At 40.0% G+C, this 26,836-nt stretch overlaps 1 protein-coding gene across 2 annotated transcripts in view; it reads left to right on the top strand.

Moving 5' to 3' along the window:
- Positions 1-25,067, top strand: part of GABBR2 (gamma-aminobutyric acid type B receptor subunit 2) — a 473,412-nt gene extending 448,345 nt beyond the window's left edge. For both annotated transcript variants that reach the window (XM_027679466.1, XM_027679477.1), the window contains exons 16-19: positions 4,579-4,761; positions 6,413-6,542; positions 15,443-15,560; positions 22,594-25,067. In XM_027679466.1, the coding sequence (XP_027535267.1) occupies positions 4,579-4,761; positions 6,413-6,542; positions 15,443-15,560; positions 22,594-22,759 (597 nt within the window). In that variant the 3' untranslated portion in view covers positions 22,760-25,067. The remainder of the gene's footprint in view (positions 1-4,578; positions 4,762-6,412; positions 6,543-15,442; positions 15,561-22,593) is intronic.
- The last annotated feature ends 1,769 nt before the right edge of the window (positions 25,068-26,836 follow it).

The following is a 26,836-nucleotide window of genomic DNA, read 5'->3' as shown; positions in this document are numbered from 1 at the left end:
TTAACCCCTTCGTCTGATCTTCTTTTAAACCCCAATTACCCTACCCTTATTTTTTCTCTCAGTTCTTTTTTCCTCAAAATACAAATATTAACCATAACCTTCTAGTGTGAAGTACTTAACCTCTTTCCATGTATTCTCAGGTTTTCAAATGCTTAGCTTTTTTGCAACAAAATTCATCATTGGATAACGTACAAAAAAAAGTGTTGGAGCAAGGACTGGAATGCAGCAATTCCAATGCCCATGGAGTGCTTCCACAGCCAAAGAATTCTTATTCTTGCACTCATATATTTTGTCCTATGTCTCTTCTCTCTATGCTGTGCCACAGTCACAGCAGGACGGCTGGCAAGCACTCTCTCCTGCAACCTGCTTCAACACAGGTTTCACAATAGCTCTTTTGGACCCCACAAAAGATTGTGTCTGGCACCACCCAGTTTGCACATCTAGGTGAGATGTTAGTGTGAGACAGGCACCAAATCTCTCCCCTTAACAAGTATGTCATAAATTAGTACAATTTTGGTGACATAGGAAGATTGCTAAAGCCTGTGGCTTGTCAAGCACAGGAGATGATAATGAAGACTGGAAAGACTGCACTTTTTCATTTGTTAAACTCTGACCAGACAGATAATAATGTGGTTTTGAGCCAGGTGAGTGCTACTACTTCTATGCTATACCAAGTAAAGTGCATTCCTTTTAACTAATCTTCAGCAGTCCCCTGGGTCAACAGTGCTGAAATTCAATTTTGCCCCACAGTCCTTTTATGAATCTGAATAGGCAACTATTCAACAATGTAGACACATTAGGGAATGAAACATGACATTTTCCCCTTCCTTCTTGTCAGCTCTACTAATCTTATTTACATCTAACATGGCAATTGCTATACTTCTCCAGTTAAATGTCCACTTCGTCCACTGCCATTTCATTTGGTAGCAAGTGCCTCAGAAAAAAGCCATGAAGAAAATCCCATAGCAGAGTAAGACAGATCAGGGAACAAATGCTCATCGCTCTCTCCATTTAAAGGTACAAATGTTGATAACATTAGACTGCATCCTACTGACAGTAACTGTAGACATTCTTGTTATCCAATCAAAAAATGTCCAAACATTTTTAGACCTATTATTGATTTCTGGGTTCAAGGATATCTTGTAGAAGTGACCTTCAGAATTCAAACATGTTATGTATACGTTTCCTGTTAGAAGTTAACTGCTACATCTGATTATCTTTTTAAGGACTGGCATGTCTATAGTATTTTTCAGCATAATCTTCACTTCTTTAAAAGAAGAAAGCCTAATATTAATGAAGTAATTGTCCCACATTTATCCATGTTTATCAAACTTCCATGTCCCTTCATTTTTTCTACTTTATCCTTTTTGAGAGAGAACATTGTGTTCACTTGTAGTCACCCACTGAGTACATACCATTGTTAGCTGCAATGGCATTACCACATTAATTCTGATCCAGTTTCCTGTACAGCAGCAAGGCAAAATCAGTTCTAGGGATTAAAACATTAATTTTCTGTGTTGGTAGCATTTTTTGTCTATTCACAATTGACTCTTGGTTGAAATTGAAACTGCACAGATGTAAGACAGCAAGATATAAGTTCCACTGATTTTATGGCCTGAAGAACAGAAAAAAAAAAGGAAAAAGAAAAAGAAAAACACTCATTTAACCTCATTCTTTGTGCACTGTAAGCCAATAACATTGCCCATGGACAATCCTCACCATGTGAATAAATTTATTGCACCATATGTCCTTGTTGCACATCGTCCAGCTCTCAGCTATAAACTTCCAGGTGAAGAGGATTCAATTGATGGGTGGCTTTACTTCTATCTTATATTCAGTTTGAACTTAGACCACAAGAAATTGCAGAATTTTTATATTGTAACACTTCTGCCTGCTAAATTAATAAGCCTTGTTATTACCATTCTTTAACTTCATTTTCATGTAGTTTTTGGTGTGGGAGTCAGGCACACCAGTCATTACAACCAGCCTAATTAGAAATAAAGAGGGTGGAAGTGAAGATGCAGGAGTTCAAGGAAGGCTCAGCTACAGTAGGATACCCAGGGCCTTGAGCAATTGGGTCTTGGTTATCTCCAGAGACGAACACTTCCCAACCCCTCTGAGTACCTATACCAGCATTTGACCATGTTCACAGTAGGAAAAGATTTTTTTCTGATGTTTAGGTGAAATTTCTGGTTTTTCAGCTTCTGCCTTCCTTCCTTTCATTGCACACCACTGAGAAGAGTCTGGTTCTACCCTCCTTACTCTCTTCCATAGTATAGTTACACACAATGTCATTCCCCCACCAATCTCTTCCATCTCAAGGCTAAGCAACCATCAGCCTCCACCTGTATCACAAGGCTCCAATCTCAGCATCTTTGTAGCCCTTTTCTGGGCTTTCTTCAGTATACCTATGCCTCTCTTGCTCTGGGGAGCCCAAACCTGGACACAACACTCCAGGTGTGCTCTCAGGCTGAGCAGAAAGGAAGGATCATCTCCATTGTCCCAGGATACTGTTGGCTCATGTTATACTTGTTGTCTACCACAATTGCCAGAGCCTTTACTGAAAAGCTGCTTTCAAGCCAAACACCCCTCATGTTGTTTGGGTGGGTGCTTGGAATTTATTTCTCCTCAAGGGCGGGACTTAGTATTCCCCTTTGCCTAGCTTCAGGGGATTCTTATTGGCCCAGATATCCAGTCTCTTGACATCCCACTGAACTCCAGTGCAATCATCTGGTGTATCAGTGCCACCTCCTCCTCTTTAAGGATCATCTGCAAACTCACTGATGAGTCACTACCAAAGTATGGGTCCTACTGTGGCCCTGAGGTACAGCACTGGTGACTGGCTATCACAATCCTCCGAGCCTGTCAGTTTAGCCTGTTTTGAATCCACTTCAGTGGCCACTTACCCAGTCATTATTTTATCAGTTTGACTATGAGGATGTTATGGGACACAGTGTTGAAATCTTTGCTTAAGTCAAGAAAAATTATTCTCTCCCCTTATCTATCAGCCCAGATATCTCACTGAAGAATGCTATAAATCAGGTTGGTCAGGCAGGATTTCTCCTTCATAAATCAACAATGACTGCTTCTAATCACCTTTTTGCTCTTCGTATGTTTGGAAATGGTTCCCAAGAGGATTTGCTGCAGCATCCTCGATGGACTGAGGTGAAGGTGGGAAGAAGGCATTTCCTCAAATCCTCCTCTCGCTCTCCTGAACACAGCTGTGACATTTCCTTTCTTCCAGTCCTCAAGAACTTCTCCCAATTGACATCATCTTCCAAAAGTAACTGAGAGTGGCCTCACAATGACATTGACCATCCTTTTAGTCCTCAGGGATGCAACTTGTCAGGTTGCCTGAACTTGTTGTGTTCAATTGCTTTACAGTTCTGGGATTTCTGAAGGCAAGTTTTACCAGTAAAGACTATGGTGAAGAAGACACAGAGAACCTTAGCCTTCTCCATCTATTTTACCACCATAAAAAGGAAATTTATTGTCTGCAAGCATCATCCCAATCTGCAGATTTGATCTGTAGTTACATGCCAGGGATCAGATATTTCAGTGTCTGCCCAATCAGATCTCTCTCAATCAGAAGTTAGGGCCTTGCTTCATGCCACCAGAGCTGCAGAACAGTTTAATGCTCTTAAAAATAAGAGGAACCAATTCCAAAATGCAGCTATACCACAAAACCTGTCTAGACTATGCTTAAAAAATGATTGCCCCTTCCCTCTTTTCAGACAACTTTGGATTTATTATGCCATGCCTATGCTCTCAGGGCAGGGAGCTCCTTCAGCTTTGTCTGTATACAAATGTATATGTATGCTGCTTGGCAAGTAACATAAATTTTGTATTCTCTAGAGTAATCTGAGAATCTCTCTCCCCCTTGCCAAACAGCAGTAGCTTTCTCTCCTCATGTCGAGGTGATATTTTCACATTGTCACTGAGTGTTGAATTTTACTTATATTTGCTTAAATTAAATATGTTTAAGGTTAACCTTTTTTTAAATGGCTTATTTAATTTGTTTGAACAGATTTGGTTTATTTTTGGTCGCTAAAAACTAATTAAGTTTCTGTTATCTCCAGAGTGCAATCTCCCATGAGTTCTCTCTGTTAATGCTCCTGCTTCATGCCTCTCTCTGCCTGAGTGTAACACTAGGAAAGGAGAAATTTCAGATGAAACTGTGCTTGGGAAGAGAAGGGCTTGGTGGATTGTTTGTTTTTTCTTAGGGAAGGAATATATCCTCTGAAAGTAAAAAGATATCAATGAAGGAGAAAAATACATTTGATAGAATGTTACAATATATTTATTTCAGTGTAATTTAAATCCAGATAAATATATTTTGAATTATTTTTTCTATTTTTTTTAATGCTTCCCTTTTCATAATCATTTTCATTCAACCTCTTCTATAAAGTTGTTCAGAAATTGTCTCAAGTACTGCTTATGACAAGCAGAGCTCACTTTCCAGAGTTTTGTACTTGAAAGTCAAAAAGGAACTCTTGGCTTGCCTTTCAGTATTTTGAGATATAAAATAAATAGCTGCAAAAATAAAACAGGATTTCTTAAGGCTTTTCAACCTTTCAGCTCATCACACTGCGAACAAATCCAGATGCAGCCACACAGAACAGACGATTTCAGTTCACTCAAAATCAAAAGAAAGAAGATTCAAAAACATCCACATCAGTCACCAGCGTCAATCAGGCCAGCACATCTCGACTAGAAGGATTGCAGTCAGAGAACCACCGCTTGAGAATGAAAATTACAGAGGTATTGTTTCTTGTATATACTGCCCAGGCACTTTATCTTTTATTATTTTTTTTGTAGCAATTCTGAAATCTGCTTAAATGCTGACTACTTTTTAGAGAAAAAAAAATAGCTTTCCCCATAGAAAAATACTAAAATAATAGGAAAGAGGTGATTTATATGAATAACTAATTAGCACAGCGAATACTTAGCAGGTGTGACAAAATGAAAATGTGCCTTAGCAAAATAAGAAGAAACGTCCCCTATTTATTTATAACAGGCCAATTACCCTGCTGTTTCACATGGGCATGCTGAGCACCACAGAAGCAGTAGCCCTAGGAGTGTAACCTTTATGTGCAAGCGTAACAGAGACCCGCAGCCCCAGGGGCACTTAAGTCTTTGTTCCTGTTTACGGTTGAGTTCAGAGACTGCTGTTGCTGTAATTTCTCAACCTCTCTGAGAGTTTGCTCAAAAACTTGCTAGATGGGTTTTTACATCTTCTATGAAACAGAATTATATATTTTCTTAAGATAGAAAAGACCTTTATGATCATGTAAGCTGACCCTTTTGGCACAAAGGCCATGAAGCTCCTTCAGTACCTACTGAGGGAAAGGCTGAGTACATAGAGTACATGAATTCCATTGGAGCTACAGGATGTACATTTATAATTATATACGTCCTTGCTCAGGAGACCTGAAACGATGACAAATCAGTCTTGAAGACTGTCCAATTTGTGAGATAAGATAACCATAACAGATCCATATTGTGCAGAAACTAACCTGTTCTTGCCCAATCTGTAAAGTACTCTTATACCTTGAAGAAAAGGTATTTTGTTGCAACAGTTACTTCTTTGTCCAGATCTTAAGTAACAACAACTGCGTAGGTAACTAAAAGGACTTTACTCAGGCCACCAAGGACTCCAAAAGAAAAGTTATCTCTGCCTTGTTAAAGAAAAATTAGTTCAGCTTTGTCAGCTCCCTTTCATGTGAGAGCCTTGAAATTTTTAATGAAGTCCTATCTGCCTACCGGCTATTTCTGTTCCTTTACCCTACCATAGTTTTTTCTACTAAGCCTCCTAACTCACAAGATCTCAGCCTGTGCCCTGCAAGGCTCATGATGGTGAGCACAGGTAAGGCTGGTCAGAGCAATTGAGCCACATTAGTGCACGCAGGGCTCTGCTGATCTCATTTGGACCTTGCTTGGATAGACTAAATGCCCAGAACCAGTGGGTCCAAATCAGAGTTTCCTTGTCACAGCTGACTTATATTCTCCTGTATGCTTGATAATTTGATGGATGAAGTGGTTATAGCTATGTATGCCACAATTTTACACATAAATAATAAAGAGTTGAGGGGTTTGTAAACTGGGCTTTCTGATGCCCATATCTCATATCTTTTTCATTCATCAGTACATTCAAATTGTTTAAACTGCCAACTATTAAAGCTTATTCCTCTCATATGGCTGTGTGCAACAGTTGAACACAATTTGTTACTTGTAGCATGATTTTTAGAGGTAGTGTAGTAGTGCTATAAGAAGACAACTGTATTTGGCACAGTGTAGTAATTGCATTACCACCTGCTCTCTAGTCTAATTATGGAAAGCTGTGCAGTTAGTGCAGATACCTGAAGAAATTACTTCTGAATTTTTAGGGATTTGTACTCTTTTTGTTTTTCAGCTGGACAAAGACTTGGAAGAGGTCACGATGCAACTTCAGGACACTCCTGAGAAAACAACATACATTAAGCAGAACCACTATCAGGATCTTAATGATATTCTTAGTATACGGAACTTCACAGACAGCAAAGGTGAGAGTTAGTAAAATCCATTAGTAGCTTAACCCATCGGAACTTTGAATAGCAATCTCATTGGATTGGTTCCAGAGCACTCAGACTTTGGTAAGACAGAGCTTTAAATATTTTGCTTGCATTACAGAGAGTATGCAGATTCACATAGTAAACAATAGGGTACCCACTGAGTAGTTATTTCTGTAGGTATGTATGTATGTAGGCTATTGTAATACACACGGTAAAGTGGGAAACTTCTAAAAGAGTACTTGTGTTCAGAAGTCAAGTTTTCTGTGCTGCATGGAGGGAGGAAAGTCACAGAATGTTTCAGATCTTGTGAGAGTTAAGCCTTCAGCAGTAGGAAGCCTAGTTTAATATGTGCTTGCTTCACTAGGATGCCCAAATCCTGCTTTTGGACACTGCTATCAAGCACATAAAAGAAAAGAATGTAAATATTTCAGTGCTGATTTGGACTCTAAATGCAGAATTGAAGGCACTCATGTATGAAAATTCTTCCCTTGGAACTGATAAAAAAGGATTTCATGACAACTGTAATATTCCTAAGTTGTCTCTTGCATCGCTCCCTGAAGAAATACATGCGAGAGAATTGCTTCCATTAAAGCCATTTCGCTTCTGGGAAGCAATAAGATCTGGTGCATAGTGCAATAAAAGTGGAAGCCAGGACACCCACCTTCCATTTCTAACTCTAGAATGGATCAACTTTGTGGCTTCTGGCAAATAACTTTGTACAGCTGAATATTACTATAGTATGTGAGAAACTAGTTGCCCTGTGTTGGGAAGTTGTAGATTTGCATGTTTGTTACACTGCAGGCTTCCTATTGATGTGAAACCATAAGCTTGGGTAAGTGGAACAGAAACTACTCCTGTAAATATAGTTGTTGAAAAATAATTTTAGAACAACAGCAAACAGTTCACATATATTTTTGAAGTATATTGAAATTTTGGATGGATGAGGTTACTTTTTCTTGCGCCTTTTGTTTTAGCCTGGATATACACTGGGTTGTGTAACTTGTGGCAAAAAAAAAGAAAAAAAAAGGAAGAGTTTCCAGTGTCCTTTTTAAAAGTAAAAAACAGAAGGGGGAAAAGGAGGAAAAGGAAAACATAAATAGCTGCTGGAGGCGTGTGATTATTGGGCTGAGATCAGGAGCAAGAACTAACATCAGTGAGTGGGATGAGGCAGTTTTACCAAGTGTTTGAAAGGAACACATAGAATGTTCCTCTCATGTCAGATGCTCCAGGAAAAATGATAAATCATGAATAATATTTCAAGCAGAAAAGATACATTGCATTGTGCCAAATGCCCATCTGAATTTGGGTACGAGAAACAAAAAATTATTCTCAAGAGATACACTGGGTATAAATTTAGGATGGGATGCTTCCCACAGCAGGATACACTCCATTAGCAGTAGGATGCTGGCAAAGAAATCAAGGATAAAATATAAGCTTCCTGCACTTACTTGTGGCTATATCTACAAAAGACATTGATGCCTAACTGCTGCTTTAAACAGCACCATCCAAAATTTTCTGTGTTTGTGTTTTTCCCACAGTACAGTTCCCTGACTTTGACATTTCTGCTGTGGGGTACATATTTAAAATCACCTGCAGGTACAGAGCCTTAATGTCTAGAGTAGCTTGAAACTATGTATTACTGGGATTTGCAGGGTAGATATTCTTCTGCATACTGAAGTTGCCAGATAATTTTCTCAATGGACCTACTGCATAAATCTTCACCCAAAATGTGGGGCGGGGGGAGAAAGATGTTTTCCCTTGGCCATCTATGTATTGAAAGATTAGAGTATCCATTTACCTGGGAATGAGGAAGACCTGGATCCCAATTTGAAGCAGGTGTTCAAAGCTTAGTCCCACACCTGGTGGCAAATGCTCCAAGCAGCATGCATATTATGGTGTATCCTGATCCTGACTCAAGTGACATCAAATATTCATATTTCCAGGCTCTGAGCCACCATGACCAACAACCCTTGCTAGCCTTTTTCTGTCCCTCCATTTCCATTTCTTTTGCCTCTTGTTTTCCCTCTTTCCACATTTCCCTGTCCCCTAGCTACATGTCTGAATCTCCTCTCTCTCTCTCTCACTGCATCCATTCCCAATAGTCAACCTATGTGCTTAATTTAAATTTGTCATTCCAATCAAAATAACAAGGCTTTGGAGAATTCATGCTGCTGAGTCACCGCTGCTCCTGTGCAGATTCAAACAGACATCACTTAAATGGTACTTAAAAAAATTCTGACCCTTACAGCTACAGATAAGCTAACTCTGAATGACATAACTATGCTTTCTGTAGCTATGTATTTCATGTAAGTTTCTGTAAAGGAAAGTACAGAGTCTTGAAATTATGCATGCCTGATGGTATTTGAGTGAAGCTTCAGAATTGTAAATAAACTATTATCATGACCTAGAAGCAACCATGTCTCTCATCCCCACCGTGCAACTGGGGAAGCCGGTCCAATATTGTTTTTAAGGTGATGACAAGGTTTGTGCCTACCTTGACCTTATGAAAAACGTGAGCTGAGAGAGCAGGAATAGGACAGTGAAGAGAAACACTCATAATAGGAGTTGGCTTGGAGCTAAAAATTGTAGCAGATCATTTGCCACATTCACTTTGTGGCTCAGTCTCACATCAATTGTCTTTATGAAATACCTTGCTGTTCTGGAGGAGTTCATGTAGAGAATGCCATGTAGTGTAAACCATTGTTATTGCTTACACAAACTCAGGGCACAGCTCTTCACACTACAGATCATAACATGGGACTTAGGCAATGCATCTCTAACAAGCCCTAATCAAACTTTCATGTCACAGTACACTTCAGTAGGCTTCTGATCTGTAAAAATTGTCCCGAGTTAAAATTCCTAACTCCTATAACCAAGTGCCAAAGGAGGTTATTTGACTCTTCCTTCCCCACCACCCTCATTTATATCAAATATGGATTTAGGATACAAATGTTAAAATGTTTTAGCTGAAATAGGTAGACACAGCTGTGCACTCCTATACCTGCCTGACCTCAGGCAATGTTTCATAACTTTGGGATTCCTGGTTAGCTATTAACAGCAACAGTTCCCGGCGTAGCCCAGGAGCTCTTTACTGGCACGGGGACTGCTCCTTTACAGCACATTTCAGTGCATCTCATTTAAAGAGATATTATCTGAAACACTCATCTCTTGTTCACAAATGCATAGTGTCCCTGAGACATCTACAGCAATTGGCTATGTAAGAAAAGCAATTAGGAAAATGTGATTTCTGGTTTATGGTTTGATTGCTTTCCTTTAATGCAGGCTTTTAGCTGTGCTGCTAGATAGCTTTGTGTGGTCAAGCAGTTCTCAACATGCTCCACACACTGTGGCTCTGGGACTTCAGATGGTTTTCCCTATTGAATTTAAAAGGGCATTCCCTTAACTTCATTCAGTGCTTTCCTTGGACGACTTTGAGTCACTATGTCTGCTAGTGACCTCACCTCTGTACACAATGCAACATTAACTTCTGTCCCCAGCATTTTTGAGATCTGGTGGCCTTCCTGGAGCAGCAGAGCCACATTAGAGCCTGGGTTTGAGGCAGGGATGGGCTATGAGGGAGATCAATCCTTGGATCAGGCTGTCCCTGTAACTGGCAGTGCCATTCAGCAAGAAGAGTCAGGCTTGAAGGCACAGCTGTGTTTTTCAGGCTGACATTCGGAAAAAAAGGAGGACAAATGCTTGTAACTGTGATGCTGCGTAAAGAGGAAGGTTGTGTCACACAGTTCCAGGGAAGAAATACCCTGACATGGGCACGACTGTGGGAAACCAAACAGGTGTTCAGACTAGGGAGCCTGAAGCAGCTGCCCAGTAACAACCAGAGCTTCCCAAAAGGGCTCCTTGCACCCACATCAGTATGCCAGAAACAGGAGAGACTTCACAAAAATAGAAGTTATTTCTGCTGTGCAAGTTCCTGTAGAGATAAAAGCTACTGAAAAGAAAAATATACAACGTGGTTGGGGAGGGAGGGAAGGGGGCTGGATAATTTTGCTGCACTTGGAATCTTACTATCTTATCCTACTTGACTTCTGTTTGACATTTTAGTACATGAAATCATTTCCACATGAAATACATAATACATTCATAGATGCAAGAGTTTCATATGAAGTGAAGCTCAGAAGAAATCCTGCAGTAGAGTCTCCATCTATTACTACCTTGGTCAGTACATTTCAGAGTAGCATATTAGGGAAATTAATGACAGCCATCCTATGGGAAGTACAGAAGAAGCAAGAGACAGACTTGCCATAATTCCACTTATGAACAAACCCTTTTTGCAAGTTCTCTCTCTGCAGGCACCCTTCCTTGCTCAGAAAGCCTGTTTTAAGCCAGAAAGCAGCTTTTACTCATTGCTCTAAATGAACTGGGAGCATTCATTTACATGTCAGATATGCCTACATACTGTCACCTGTCACCCATCACCCCACTATGATGTTTCCTAGTGCTAGTTTTTCCCCATGTAAAAGCAGCTCAAAGAAAAACAGATTTCAAAGGCATATTGCTCTCAAATGTGAAGCAAAACAGAGTTCACCCGTGATAGATGGAGGAAATATCACTTTTATGAAGTTCGTATGATTCAAGTATTAAGCTTGAGATTGAAAAACTGATTCAAAGGTAAAGGCTTTCAGAAATAACTCTTGTAAAGGAATACTGTTTTAAAGAAAGGATAGAGTTCCTTATATCCCTTGTATATAAAGGTATATGGAGGTATATAGAGATATGTATGAAGCCTAGCAAATGGATTCAACCCTGAGATAGGAGCTTGTTTCTATTTCAACAGGGAGATCAAACTGTCAGAAGTTCAGTGCCTGTCTTTTCCTTCACAGAAATTAATCTGTAGTAAAGGGAGTTCACTTAAAGTAGTATAAATTAGAGCAGAACTTTTCTGGTTTTTCCTTTCTTCCTTTCATAACATAACTATCAGAAGTCATGATTTAGACTGCTGATGTGGCATGCTTACTTCAGGAGAACTTTTTCTGGTTACCCAGCAGACAATGTGATCATTTTAATTTTTCCTTTCATTTTCCTTTCTTTATACCCAATTCACCTGAAAAGCAGAGACTGGCTAGTCATGTTTCACAGTCCAAGCAACAGAACTGGGAAATATTAGAGCAGATTTTAAAAATCTACCTCTAAGCTTTAAAATTTCTAGACCTCTTTAGTACATCAGCAAAGTTATCTCAGTCATTATTAAATCACACTTGCTTCTTTGTGGGGCATAAAATATGATTTCTAGCAAAGAGAAAACAACAGTGAAATTGATGTTGGATGAAGAGCAGTCCTGCCATCCAGTTGTAAGCCGTCAGAGGAATATTGCCGCTAAAGTGTAATGATGAAGATGTTCAATAAAGCTGCAGTGTACAAACATCAACAAAACAAGCTTCTACTTAAAGAAATATGGTTTCTAAACTCTTGGAAGAAATTGAAGTAGCATCAGTCACCTGGTGCTTCCTGCCTGCAGCTGAACGGGGGTCATTAAAATGCATGGCGCATTTAAGCCTGCCCAGGTAATTTTGGCAGCACTAGGCTGCGGAGTGATTATATGTCTGAAGCGACCGTCACCCCTGGCAGAGGGAGAGGCAGCAGCTGGGAGCAGTGACCTCCTCGCTGAGCCCCTGGGCAACCTGCATCGGGTGTGCTCTTGCAGCTCAGAGCTTTGTAATTGGAAGCTTTGCTACAGGTAGGAAAAAGTCCTGAGCTAAAGCCTTCTGGCTCTCACCGAAAACTGACAGCAAGCCTTGTTTTCTAATGAACCCATCAGTGAGTGCTGTGCGAGGCCCTTGAGATCTAGTTGTCTTTTTTCCCCGACAGTTTTCTGAATGGAAAGTGCTCAGGCATCACTTATCCAGACTTGTGAGTTCCGGTTTGAGGTCTACAAAGGTGAAAATTGTTTAGAAGGTGCTTCTGGGTAATGTAAATTCAATTTGGAAGGTAGTTATATCATCCCAGTGTAACTTTCTCAGCAGTATCTGCATTGGAAGATAGTACCCTGAGAATGGAAAGCGTTTTCCAAGTGGCATAATTAATGGACAGAGGAGGAGAAGATAGGAAAGTACTAAAAGTAGTGCTACACTTTCCAGGGGAAACTGGGAACTCAAATGTTTACGACTACCCTTAGTTTCTTTTCTTTCAGTTGTTCATATATATAAAACTAGTTTTCTCCATCTGTAAGTTTTTTAAGTGTACATGGTAATAGTGTTTTTCCTTTAAGCTCCAGCTCCTAGAAGCATATGACTAAGTGAGAATCTTGTTCTTCATTATTTAAATGAGAAGTAAACGACAAATGAAGATATTCTAGTTTCCATAGCTGCAAAATAAAAATCTAACCATTCCTCTCCCAAAAAGCTTAACAAATAAGAATTACCCCCCCTTTTTTTATTATTTGTATTTTGAAAGAAGCGAAGAAAGAAAGGAAAAAGGAAAAAAAAAAGAGTGACAGTTTTATGTGAATTTTGTGTGTATTTTATGCATATACATTAAAACTTGCATTTGGTAGCCTTGTACACAGAAATTTATTCAGTGTATTAAGGAAGAGTCATCTGCAAGGGTGGTAGAAAAGGGTCTATTAAGAATAACACACAGTGATATATGGGCAGTTGGTGTTGAGAGGTGAGTAGGCAGAGAATATATGATTTCTGCTCTACTCTAAGCTAAATCCCCCACCTTTTTGACAGGGACCACCTCCTTCTCTCTTTCTCTCTCACACAGCACGTCTGAAAGTACATGAAAGTCCTTTAGTGGCGTACAACACAGATTAATATATTAAATCACATACTCCCAAACGTGAATGGTTGCATATTCCAATCATTTGATGAAGAATTATATCTTCAGTGGCTTTGTAAAATTTTAAATTGCTTATCTGAGCCAAATGAGTTCAAACCCTAAAATAATTAAGTCATAGGGCTTTTCCATCCCTAATTTCAAGGGTTACTCAAATTTTTACTTTGGTCTATATTAAAAAGTCAGCAGTTTTCATTGCCAGCTTAGATCAGCTCAGGACTGATCTGAACTAAACTGAACATTGTTTTTAATCATAGAAGTAAAAAATGTTCTTTTCTACATGACTGTTTATAGACATCGCAAACCTTTTATGCAAAAAATGTCAAACTCAATATACCAAAAAATGTACTATATAGAAAATAAAAACTGAATTCTAGTAACAGCAAATGCCACACCAGCAAACTTCAGGCTGCCCTGAGATAATAGACCTCATTGCTTAGCCACTGTCAGATTTAACTCTCTGCTGTCCTCCCTTCACATTTAAACCATCACTGAATCTTGCCATCTCTTTCTTTTAAACAGTCTTCTTGCCACAGCTGAATTTCTTAGTTCTCTTTTACTGACATTTTCTTGCCCCACCCAAAGCAGCTTCATGTGTTCTGGTCACCTCCTTTCTCACCAAGACCCTTCTCTTCTATGCAACATAAGTGCAAAAACTTCTCTTCTGAGCTGTAGTGATCCTCATGTCTGCACATTGTTGCATCCTCACCTAGACTCTTCTTTCCATGTTGCTTGTTATGTTTTTCACAGCAGAAAGGGAATGCTGTCAAGGCCAGGGATGACCTTGCTGGGAGGGCAATTATACATGTTGGAGTTTGCCTTCAAAACACTTCTGTTTATGCTTTCAACTTCTTTCCTCACTTTGCGTTTCTGCTGTTTGTTTTGTCCCACCAGTGCCTGTCTATAACACACATATTCCTTGCATGCTGGGAGAATTAGATGGGGCTTCTGAGCACAAGTAGAACAGAAAAGCAACTTAAGCCTTCAAAATGCACTGGCTTTTTCATGCTATTTTCCTTTCCCTTTACTCTTTTTCTGTTTTTCCCTCTCATGCCCATTTTTTTGTTCAAATCCTCCAGTATCCTGTTCAAGAATTTACCTTAGACTTCTTTTCTTTGCTGCCTCAATGCCTGCAACAATCACTGTTTCTCTGTGTGGCAAACAACTGCTGGTGATGGATTTGGAGCTGCTCTGTAATTATTTATGAAAACTGAGAACTGTCCTCATTATTCAGATGCTTTCCATGTGAGTTTATTTGGCTTAACACAGCATGATACTTTGGAAAAGCAGGCAGGAACAGAAAGGATCCCTGGCAAAGATGGCCTTCTTAAAATGGCTGTGTTTGCCTGTGTTTCTCAAGGGGAATGATGCCATGGGCTTCAGCACTCACAGGGACTCACAGGACACCGAGGGGAATCAAGTGAAGCGAGAGATGGGGAAAATTATGATCTTCTTCATTATCGCTCCGCAGAAAAGGGAATGGCAGAAGAAAGCTTAATGACATCATTAGCTGTCCTTCCTGCAGACAGCCTATGGACCAGTACAACTGATATGAATCATATTTCCATGCTAAATGATAGCAGTAGCAGATAGTCAAATGACAGCACCTAATTGCCTATGTGATTATGAGAGTACCAAGGTTTTATACATCAATGATATTATAGCTTTTCTAGGAAAAGACTTAACAAAGAAGGGTTTTTCTTATGAAAAGGTTACAATTTCTGAGTGTAAGAACAGTACAGTTACATTAATTTTCCCCTTAGCCTCAGTGCAGATAAGAGAGCATTATACAGCTACAAAGAATTGGGCAACAATGTTTGGTTTGTGGGGTTTTTTTAAAGGCGGAGGGAACCAAAGGAAGGACAAAAGAGTTTTTGTCACTTTTCTGTTTCTTCGAGATAGTTTTTATGGAGGAATACATCATTCAAAACATAAGAGTACCAAATTCTCACAGAAAAACCTGAGACCATATTGGAATATAGGTAGAATGATTTTACTTTGTGTCATTATGGATATCTGGGAAATTTTAAAATGGAACAATTTTAAAATGGTCACTTGGTCACAGTAAAGTAAAATTGAATGTCTTATCCATCTAGATGGTGAGAAAGCCATTTTGAAAAATCATCTTGATCAAAATCCACCAGCACAGTGGGGCTCATCAGACCCTTCCAGAACAAGCAAAGATCCCATAGAAGACATCAACTCTCCAGAACAGTAAGTATATATCATTAGCTGCTGGTACAATATGAGGTACCCATTGCTCTCCTGGGTATGCACATGCTTGGGTGCACATACTTGCTACTGTTTTAGACGTATATTCCATCCTGGACACCAGCTGCCTTGCTGACAAAGTGTTAATTTAAATTACTACATTTCCTCAAAGCCCATATTTCTCTTTCATGCATTTTTTATGGGAAGATCTTCACTGTAACCCCCTTTCAGCCAGCCCCAGCTACAGGGAGGGCCTGAAACATCAGCAACAGAGAATGTGAATGGTGCCTCCTAAAGCACCAGTAGGCAGCAACGTTGTACTGCGATGCCTCCCTGCCACCTGGTCACCACCTCAGTGAAATTTAAAGGATATCAGGGGCATGAGATCCAAAGGTGCCCCAAAGGCAAACTAACATATTGCTTTTCTTTTGTCAGAAACATCCATAGCTAAAGATTCTGTAGAGAGTTGCAGGATGAGCTATGCCCAACCACCAATGTATGGAGGAATGAAGAGGATGTACATAAGTGCACACGTCTTATGGCTCTTGTCAAAAGTCCAAGTCCTTCCACACACCTGTCAGAGGGGTTTATGGTGTACATAGATATTTTATTTTTCTCCAGTCTTAAGCTAGCTGAGAAATAAAAAACATTCTGAGGGCTTTTCAACGTTGCCATAGCAGCTGGACCTGAGTTTTGGCATAGGAAAGCCTGCACCAAGTAGTCTCCCTTAGAAACAATGCTGCAGCTACAAGGAGAGGGTAGCACAAAACAGTGGCTAGATTTTTGGAGGGGAAGGAGTCTTATGGTGTCAGCCTTTCTCTCTAGGAGCCTATACAATAAAGTCATGTCCTACCTTCTAATAGCTGATCAGGACCTGCCATGGGCCAGAGCTCAGAGAAGTGCCATGTTCATTTGTCCCTGGATCATCCATTTCCTCACAGCAGTCTGGTGACACGAGCATTGCTTCATCAGGATCTGAGCTAATAGTTGTCAGACTCCTGGGCAACTTAAAAGCTTATTTAAAAACAGAATAAATTAAACAGATTACTAGAATGAGTCACATGTTACATCTGTGACAGCAACCCTAATTTCAGATGGTAGCTACTCTCTTGTACTACCTAGTGCAGGAAAACATGTGGATTTCTAACTCTGTCCTTACACTTAAAAAAAAACCCCAACCCAAACCTGCAAAGAATCTAATACACACACACAACACACCCACACCAAGAAAAGCCCACAGTATATGAAATATCCCGTAATTTCACAAAGGCAGGGCTCTTGCTGAGAGAGCTCTCGTGACTTCATGGGGTCAGCAGAGTGCTTTAATGCACAGCTATTAGAGGCCTGTGTTTTTTTCAGCACCATTTATCAGAAATAATGTTTTGTGAATGCAGGCTCGCCCACATGTGGCCTCCTTACATTAAGAAAGATGCTAAGAAAAAGACAGACACTCAAATAATCCAATTGTCTCGATACAGATTTAATACAGACAAAAAAAAAAGGTGATGACAGAACTTCTTCTAGGCTAGTGATAACTGATGACAAGACTGAGATTTCCTAAAGGTCCTGAAGAGTGGGTCAGTACAAATCTGAACAGTCACTGACATTTATGGAAAGCAATTAATAAAGTCCTGCTAAATCGAAACAGTGTCATTCAGCATTTGCGCAGCTGTGAATGTGCCAGGTTCAAGGATCAATGTCTCCCCTGAGGATGAGCTGGCAGTTTGAGAGCCACACTGCCCAGGCACAGTGGACCTGACAGAGAGGAGAAGTATAGCCATCTTCAGGACTTCCCTCTTTTTGACAAGAGATTGCCTCTCTCCAAACTTTTTACTCTTTAAGATATCCTTCTGCAACTGAGGGCTTGTTTATCAACAAGCTTGTTTATTGACAGCACTTCTGGCCTTCAGTGTTACTAAATATGCAATTTTTGTCAAAAATAAAAGAAAGAAAGGAGTAAGAAGCAAGCTGTAGTTTCTGTCTTCTCTTTCTCATTTCACTTCATACATAGGGCACCTGATAGGTATTTGCACAATCTGAGAAACCTATTTCTTTTACAAGAACACAAATCTCAAGGACATTAGTCTGAAAAATATTTCCTTTTTGTCACAAGCCCGTGAAAGGAGGATGTTAAGACAATAATTTGCCTGCAGAACTGTTAACTCTTTGATGGCTGCTGGAAAAAGAATCATCCCAGCTTCCTGTGCTTGTCAGCACTCATTACAGCTGACATCTTCCAGCATAAAAATTCTTACAGAGTACAGAAAAGAGTTGATTTGGGATTTTTTCATTCTTTCTTACCACTAGTGCTATATTTCACTCTTTCCAAGTATGATTTCTTATTCTACAGTTGTGTCCAAAGTGAAGGCACAGCAGTATACATGCACTTCAGCCTCAGTAGTGCAGGAAGCTTTTTCACATTTGTTGATGGTGTGATGTTTACATCATCTCAATCAGAATGTGAGAAACATTTGGTTTGTGCTTACCTTAGACTTAGAACCCCACACCTAGGGAAAATGTGGTCTGTATGACTGTAAAGCAGCCCTAGAGCAGGAATATAGATGATTCTCAGTTCCTGTTGCATCTTAGTCCCTTTCCTGCTGGCCAGGATGCCATACATTATCCATACAGTAAAATTTGCCATACCTAGTCGGACCATCAGATAAGAAGAGCAAAAAGTGGATGCTGACTGCTTTCTCTCCTGTTTACACTGGCTACACAGTGTAAATTAACACTTCCTACAGTAGGCAAAGCCTACTGTACAGGCACAGTGCACAGGCTACAAAGCCAGTGCACAGGCTCAAGCCCTGTGCTTTGATTTTCTATTGTGCTTTTTAGCATACTCCCTAGCACAATTGTATCAACTTGTACTCTCCTGGGTAATGCTCAGCAACAATCAGAAACCGTGTTCGGGGGATGCTTAGCTGCGTGGATAGATGCTGCACCATGCCAGTTCATCTGAGTCCAGAGAGCAGCCTGAATCAGTTTAGAATAGATATAACAGTTCATTTCCCAGCAGACTGAGTTGTCTCTCACACACACAAAGTCAACTCTTTCCCGCTGGGCAGTCCTGCTTGCTTATCTAAAGATCTCGTCAGTCAGCTTATCTGTGTGATGGCTGCATGAATACATTCAATGGTTTATCTTCTGTGACCCTCAAAGTCATCCTTCTGTGCACCTTCATTTCTGTCTATTGTCCTGTCTCATCCGTGACCTACATCCACTGAATTAGTTTTTGGCACTGTTAAAAATTTATACTGTTCTCATTTTAACAGCAACAGTATGTAACAGTCTTCCAGATCTCTAAGTAAAGGTGATGATAGATTTCTGCAAGAACCCACTAAAACCTGACATTTTAATAGACTATTTCTATATGCAGGTTTTTTTGTAACCTTCAAAGCATAACTTCAAAGCATAACTGGAGCCTGTTATTTTGATTTTAGTAACTAAAAATTCTCATTCTAAGAAGTTCGTTGTGGCTGGATTATTGCATTACAGCCATATGCCTCAGCATGAACATGCCTCTGTTATTCAGCTTCTTCATTGACAGTGGATCATATTAGTCTATCTGTGATCTCACTCAAATCTGTCATTAAAATATAGTAGATTTAGAATGATTAATTTACTTGCTTGTTCAACATCTTGCTTTATTGTAGTCTTTAAAACTTCTCCAGCTTCCCTGCAGCTGCTAAAAATCAACATTTATGGGCTGCAGAATTAACTGAAATAATCCCTAAGTGTTTAGACACAGTTTACACACTCCTGCAGAACTTTGAATGCTTGACAGTTACAGCACTTGTTTCTGTCCCCCCACATACCAATAGATCTCAGTAGTAGTTTTCTATTACAAAACCAAAATATTTTTTCAAATGCCTCTGCCCCCTTTGTGGTATTGTGCATTCCCACGTGCATTGCATTGTGTTCCCATTTACATTGATATTGGAAGTCAAGATTTTACCTTATTTATATTTTCCTAATAAATGGTATTTCTGTACAGAGCTGAGGACATATGCTCTGTCCTGTTGGGTGGCTGCTCTGTGTGTGGCACCACCTTTCCTTTCCATGTCCTTCAGTGGTTGTCTATGATTCTAGACCCGCTAATACTAACCATTCCCTCTTCAAAATACTGGACCATATATATGCTTTCATATTCATAGAATTCTGGAAGGGACCTTGAAAGGTCAACCAGTCCAATCTCCCTGCAATGAGCAGAGACAACTTCAACTACATCAGGTTGCACAAAGTCCCTACCAGGGATAGGGCATCTACAACCTCTTTGGGCCACCTATGCCAGTGTTTCACTACCCTCACCATAAAAAATTTCTTCCTTATATCTAGTCTAAATCTACCCCCTTTTAGTTTAAAATCATCCAGTGTCCTATCACTCCATGCCCTTGTAAAAAGTCCCTCTCCATCTCTCTTGTAAGCCCCCTTTAAGTACTGGAAGGCTGCTGTAAGGTCTCCCTGGAGCCTTCTCTTCTCCAGGCTGAACAACCCCAGCTATCTTAGCCTCTTTTCATAGGAGACATCCTCCAGCCCTCTGATCATTTTTGTGACCCTCCTCTGGACTCGTTCCAGGTCCACATTCTTATGTTGGAGGCCCCAGATCTGGATGCAGTACTTCAGGTGGTGTCTCATGAGGGCAGCATTACCTCCTTTGACCTGCTGGCCATGCTGCTTTTGATGCAGCCCAGGATACGGTTGGCTTTCTGGTCTTCAAGTGCACATTGCTGGATCGTGTCTACCTTTTCATCCACCATCATCCCCAACTTCTTCTTGGCAGGGCTGTTCTCGATCTCTTCATCCCCTAGCTTTTATTGATTCTGAGGGATTCCCCAAAAGCACTGACAACACTGGTGTGGCGGGGAGGGAGAAGAGAAAAATCACTGATATTGCAAAAAAAGCCCTAAAAAGAGTGAGGCAAAGCACAAACCCTACAAAGAGTGAAGCAGGTCACAAGATTTACTTTCGCTTAAGGAGAAAATAGCAGATTTGTTTGGATTTTTTACTTGTTTTGTTTTGTGTTCCCCTCTAAGGGTTCTGTCTAAACTCTTTAACTGTGTGTGAGTCTCCAGGCTACAGTTCTCTGCCCCAATTCCAGGAACTAAGTTTTCAAGTGAAAGCAAACTTTTAAGTACAGTTAAAGGAAAATTTGCCACTCACTGCAGCCACCATTGGCATAGCTAAATAAACATGCTTTGTCCATGGTATGGCTAACACTGAAATGGATGAAAAAAACAATCCTATTCACTTGATTATGCAACTGGATTCTTTTGGAATAGCTTCAAAAAGCTCTTTAATGAGAAGTCTATAACAGTTGAACAGAGTAAGCATTTCCACTGGTGGGAAAATAAGCACAGGCAATTCTGCATTTGACCCTGCAACAAGAGATAGAATGACAATCCGTAGCATTAGGCTCATAAGGATTCAGCACATGGAAGCAGCGAGCCATGCCACCTCTGCACTCCTTGGGAACAAGGCATGATTTCATTGATAGCACCAGAAAGAGTTGGGCACAGTAGCAAAATAACAATTGAATGGATTTTGTTTAGTCCCAGGAATGCATTGCCAGCACTAGAATGATCACCACTGTGGATTAACATTGCATGAAACTTTTATAGGGAGTTTGAGGGCGGAAAACAATGAGAAAGAGTTTCCTGGATAGACAGACAACATCTATTTCTACTGCATATCTCTATAAGCAAGCCATAATTTGCAGTGAAGAAGCTAAAGAGAAGAGTATTACATTTCTTTCTGTTTGAATTCAAAAGCTATACTGCTTGGTCCCTGAGCAGGGCAATGGATGCCTTGGTATCTGTCTCTGCTTCCTAGCACAAAGCAAAAAAGAAATTAAATGTTGTTTGAATCAGAAAGGCTGTCCAAAGACTAGCTTTCAAACATACACCTCTTATAAAGGCCTATACACAGTCATTATATCAGATAACAGGGAAACATAAATTTACTGATAAAATGCTTTCTATGGGCATTTTTCTTCTGGAATCAAAAAGCCAGTCTTCAGTTCAGCTCAGTCACCTTGACAACTGTCTTCTCCTTAGAAAGTGCCTCTGTGTATCAAGGGTGACTGTCTCCAAATGCTAAGCCGTCTTGGTGATAACATCTTGATGACTGAAAATATCTCTTACACTAGCAAACATCAACTGGATTTTGATTTTGTGAAAGGTGCTAGTATATTCACAGCACAGGGGTAGCAGAACCCCTCATGGCACCATCTTCTCCAGGGAGAGGGGTTAGATGGGATACCTGTGAGCGCAGTTTAGTATCCATTTAAAAAAAACCTAATACAAGATATCATTATGTCAACCTGCTTGGGAAAATGAATAGAGAATGTTAGGTTTTTAAATACTGAATTTCGGTATAGGTGGTAGGTTAGACTGCTTCTATAGTGCCAACTCCTCAGGCCCATAGCACTGACTGCTGGAACTCAAAAGCATCTGTCACCTCAAAAGCACAAACAAAAGCTTTAAAAAGGAACTACTTGGAAAAAGCCATCAGTCCCAATTCCCACCCACCATGCACCTGTGTTTGCCTTAGCTGGAGTTGCAAAAATGCCATCCTTAATCCTTGTGCTAAGTGGTGCATGGCTTAAAACTCTGTGACCTCATGCATGTCTACACAGTTAGCCAGGGCTCTGCATGCAGTAGATAGTTTTACAAGGGGCTGAGGGTCACCAAGACATTCACCCCTATTGCAAGCTTAAGGTTTTCCCTTTTCATGGCATCAGCACTCTAGCAATTAACCTGAATGTGCCTGGGAATTTTACAAGCTTGTGGGATGCTGAGAAAGCACCCTTAGATTCCTCTGTCATGTCTAACCTGTCAGAAAAATTCCCCAAGGGGAAATAACATCATGGTGGCATAGCTCAACAGCAGCAAGTGCAATGCTCTTGGCATTAACCCTCCCAGTCACAGCAGCAGGCACAGGAAACATCCCAGCAGCAACCTGTGAACATATCAACTATGTAATGTATTACATTTTCCCCTTGGCTAACCCCTCTCTCTCTCTGTCTCTCCTTCAGCATACAGCGTCGGCTGTCCTTGCAGCTGCCCATCCTTCACCATGCCTACTTGCCGTCCATAGGAGGAGTGGATGCGAGCTGTGCCAGTCCGTGCGTAAGCCCCAGTGCCAGCCCTCGGCACAGACACGTGCCGCCCTCCTTCCGAGTGATGGTTTCGGGGCTGTAGGAAAGGGAGATCAGTGCTTCCTGAACTGCTTTTAAGTACTCAATGATTGGACTAAACATCTGACCTGGAACTCTGCTACAAACATGTAACTGGCTCTTACCACAGAGGAACTGCCTCTGAGGCCCTCGTCACGGGAGTGCCCGTGTAACTCATGTGGGAAGGCAAAGGAGAAGGACACAAGGAGTTTGATCTGTAGCCTTATTCATGGAGTTTCTATTTCTTCACCTAGAAGTCACTGAAAAAAAAACATTTCTTCCAAAATTTCTACTAGCAACAAGAAGGCTGGGAAATACGGATCTTGCAAAAAAGACACTAGGGAAAAAAAACCAAACACTCAAATGTCACTGAGCTTTGTGTGGCTGCTGAGAACATGCAATTCTATACTGTATCCATGTAAGGAAAATGCAGTGGTTGACCTATACCATGTTGAAATAGATACACTCATTTTTACAAGAGTTGTGTAAAATCGCTGGAAACATTCTGCACTGGTTAGTCTTGCTTGTTTTCATTTCAGGTGATGATGTTCAGTAGGAAGGAATTGTGAGAAATGATTCCTCGGGTGTCATTGAGACTGCAGTGCTGTGAGCAGGGTCACCTCTATCTTGCAGCAGTATGTGAAACCCAAGCAGAGCCTGAAGCTCCAGCTCTGAGTTGCCACCAGCTGGAGAGCTGCTAGTTGCAAGAGGAGTGCTTTGCCCTTCTCCAGGGGCAATGGTAGTAACTGCTGACCATCTGCAGCTTCATTTTTAGCAAAGTTTTTGCACCTATTTCAGAATAAACACCACCAACCGTAACATACTAAACTGTCTGGAAAAGTCCTAGGGCTGATAACTCAGGAAACTGAGGACAGATGGGTAGTAAAGTCTTAATGTCACAGGATGAATTGTTTTTCCTAATTTGTTTGAATTGTGTCACACATAACTACAATAAAATTAATTTAGTTGACTTGGGGAGGGGGAGGGGCTAGGGCACAGCACTTTGCTGCTGCAGGCAAAGCCTGCAGAGCACGTAGATGTGAATATACACCATGTTTGCTTCGTACCTGTGTGTGACAGTTGTAGCAGATAATAGAGGACAAATCCAATTTACCAATAGAATATTTTATCTGAATCCTAAAAGGACTGTGAAAAAAAAACAAAGGGTTTTATACTTTAACTCCATTCCCTGAACCGAAGCAATTAGGAGGAACGATAGTGGTGTACCGTCTGAACCAACTCTGAGCCAAACCCTCAGGCACAGGTGAGACACACATGCAGCTTCTTTTTCCAAGGAACTGGAAATGTGTCCTCTGACTTCCAGGGCTGTTTGCTGAAAGTAGGGGGAAAAAAACACATGAAGCACCCACTGGGCTCTCACTTTTCTTTGACCAACACCTGTGCACCTCAGACCAAACCTCTGGAATGACATACCTACAAAGGTTTACAAATAGAAATGATTTAAGCACAGTTGAAGGGGTTCACTAGCTGAGGGACTTAACTGCAGCTTTGACAAGCTAGCATAAATCTCCATTAAAAATAAAATACACCTCATAGTGGCCAAAACCAACATTAATATGTATCTGAATCTTACAATCAGGAGCATCACAAAATATTTCACTTGGCACATACAGTAAGAGAGGGTATGGAAATATCTGTAGTTTTTAGAACAAAAAAAACCTGTAAGTATAATCACAGATAAAATAGAACTCATTACTCTGTTTAAGCACTAAACACTGACGTTGTCACTCAATGTGTGTTGACAGTATTCTCTTGCTTTATTAATATCATCAGGGCCTGGTTTATTTTAAAAGGAATGTTAATTTTTAAAAAGAGAAAATTACAATATTGTATATAATGTATACACAAAGATCTCTGTAGAAATATTATTCCAACTTAGCAGGAAAAAAATTCAGAAGTATCGGACCATTGGAGGTGAGTGTGTGTGTGTGTGTCTGTAACTTCGTGAATACTGACTGTGTGACGTTTATTAGGTTTAAACCATGCAGTACATTCTTTGTCTCAATGATACTGTAGTTTCTCCCATAACATTTTTTTTACTTTACTGCAGATAACAAGACCAACCAAGTGAATATAGCTATTTAATGTTTCTGTTCTTTTATACTGCAGCAAAAATGTACTGTAAATTTATGAAGAGGCTGTGCCCCAATGGCATTTTCCAATGATGTTAGTGCACAAATGCTTTAAACTAGACTGGAACTGCCAGAATAAAATGTAAATGAAGAATTTCTTGTATAACCTTATACTGCATGAGATCAATTTTTAATAAATTGTTGCAAATCTGTTTTTATGAATAAAATATGTAAAACCTAGTCTTTTGGACTCAATGCCCTCTTCCCCATAGCAAAACCATTTTTAATGAGAGTGTGTGTGTATATAAACATAAGTATATATAAAAGCCTCCTTGGAGAAAGAGGAATCCTATTACAACACCACATTTTAATAAAAATGTAATATGTAATAAAAATACACATCCTAGTAGTTGAAGGGTTTGCATTTTGACAAAGTAGATAGATTAACCTCTGCCCTAAAATACAGTTACTGCAGTACTCATGAGTGAAGTCTAAGACCTTTTTTAAATGGGAAAATAATATAACATATACTGAACATTTATATCCAAACCATACTTAATCCACTCACTATTCTGTCTTGCACTACAGTGAGTGTGAATTCAGAAGAGAATGATTTTACTATTTCACATAAACTATTGAAATTGAGCCAATCTTCTAGCTCAATAGTTAAATCTCTTCTTCACCAAATGAGAAGTTTCTGAGAATAAACACTGATCCAATTGCTTCATGAAGGCAAACACTAAATTTCTCCATCTAGTTTTACTCATGTAGTGGGGTTCGTGTCCTAAAGCAGGTTCTTCTATATGGCAAAAGAGGAGGAGGGAGAAAATGTAGGGCAACGAGACAGCTAGAAGAAAGAGCATTTTGAGATTTTTGCTTTTCAACAGGGCAGCATCCTCAAGCCAGCACAAAATGTCGTAAAACCCAAGGTGAAGGAATTAGACCCACAACTAATGTGTTTTCAGTAGATTTCTGATGCAGCTTAGGAGTTCCACCAAACATACGCAAAAGAGAAAATACCAGAGATGAGTTAACAGTGTGGATCATGGCTCTCAATGCAGAATACCAGCTGGAAGGAGATACTCAAAGAGATACATCAAAGATCATTCAAGAAAGGAAAAAAAGTCCAGAACAACTTTAATGTGAAACCTATATTCAACCAGAAGCTGTGGGAGGATGTGAACATCTTAGACTTGCTCATGAGTAATAGGAAACCAGAACAAAACAAAACATTACTTTGAGAGGTCATGAAAAAAATAAGAAGGAGATGTCAGAGGAGCAAGTTTGCTTGAACCATTGAGTTTACAAAGCCACAACAAATACGCTTCCTATACAACCATAAAATTACTATTGAATTCATGAAAGATTGCTAATCTTGCAGCACTACTTTCAAATAATTAAAATAAAGGATGATAAAGAAAGAGCAGTTCCTCTTCCTTTTAAAAGATATAACATCTTTTCCTAGAGGTTGATAGTCAAATCTTTTTTGATCTTTTCAGAACTTGTTTGTTCATTACAAATCTCAGCACAGTGAGCCTGTTTTCCCCAAGACTGGATTAGTGTTTCTGTCGCTTTCTGCTCAGGCTTGCTTAACTACTGGAAGCCAGCCCAGCAAGACCTGTCCCAGCATTTCCACAGCACCCTATGGATATTGGCAGGGCTTTATTTTGCTCTCATACCACAGTCCAAAGGATGGGCTGGTTTGCCTGTTCAGTGAGCTGACTCTCCTTGTCACTGACTAGTTTAATAGGGATTTTCTGCTCAATATCTGAGAAGAATGGCAAGTTTATTACAGTAGCTTAAGCATCATGATTTTTTGTCTGAGTTCAGTTTTCAGTTACTGACTGCTTTTTCTATCTCTTGACATAGTGAATAGTATTTAGAGCCATTACTTCAATATGGAGGAATATTATGCAAGAGTGCACTTTTAAAAGCACTCTGCCTCTTGAGCCAATCAGGATTCTGAGTGCACTACTGTGTTTATCACTACTCACTAAATTACATTGCAG

This window comes from Neopelma chrysocephalum, unplaced genomic scaffold, assembly GCF_003984885.1.
Source record: "Neopelma chrysocephalum unplaced genomic scaffold, ASM398488v2 Primary Assembly neopelma1_22b, whole genome shotgun sequence".
Taxonomy (NCBI): domain Eukaryota; kingdom Metazoa; phylum Chordata; class Aves; order Passeriformes; family Pipridae; genus Neopelma; species Neopelma chrysocephalum.
The sequence above is the reverse complement of the archived record's forward strand: the minus strand, read 5'-3'. Positions and strand labels throughout refer to the sequence as shown.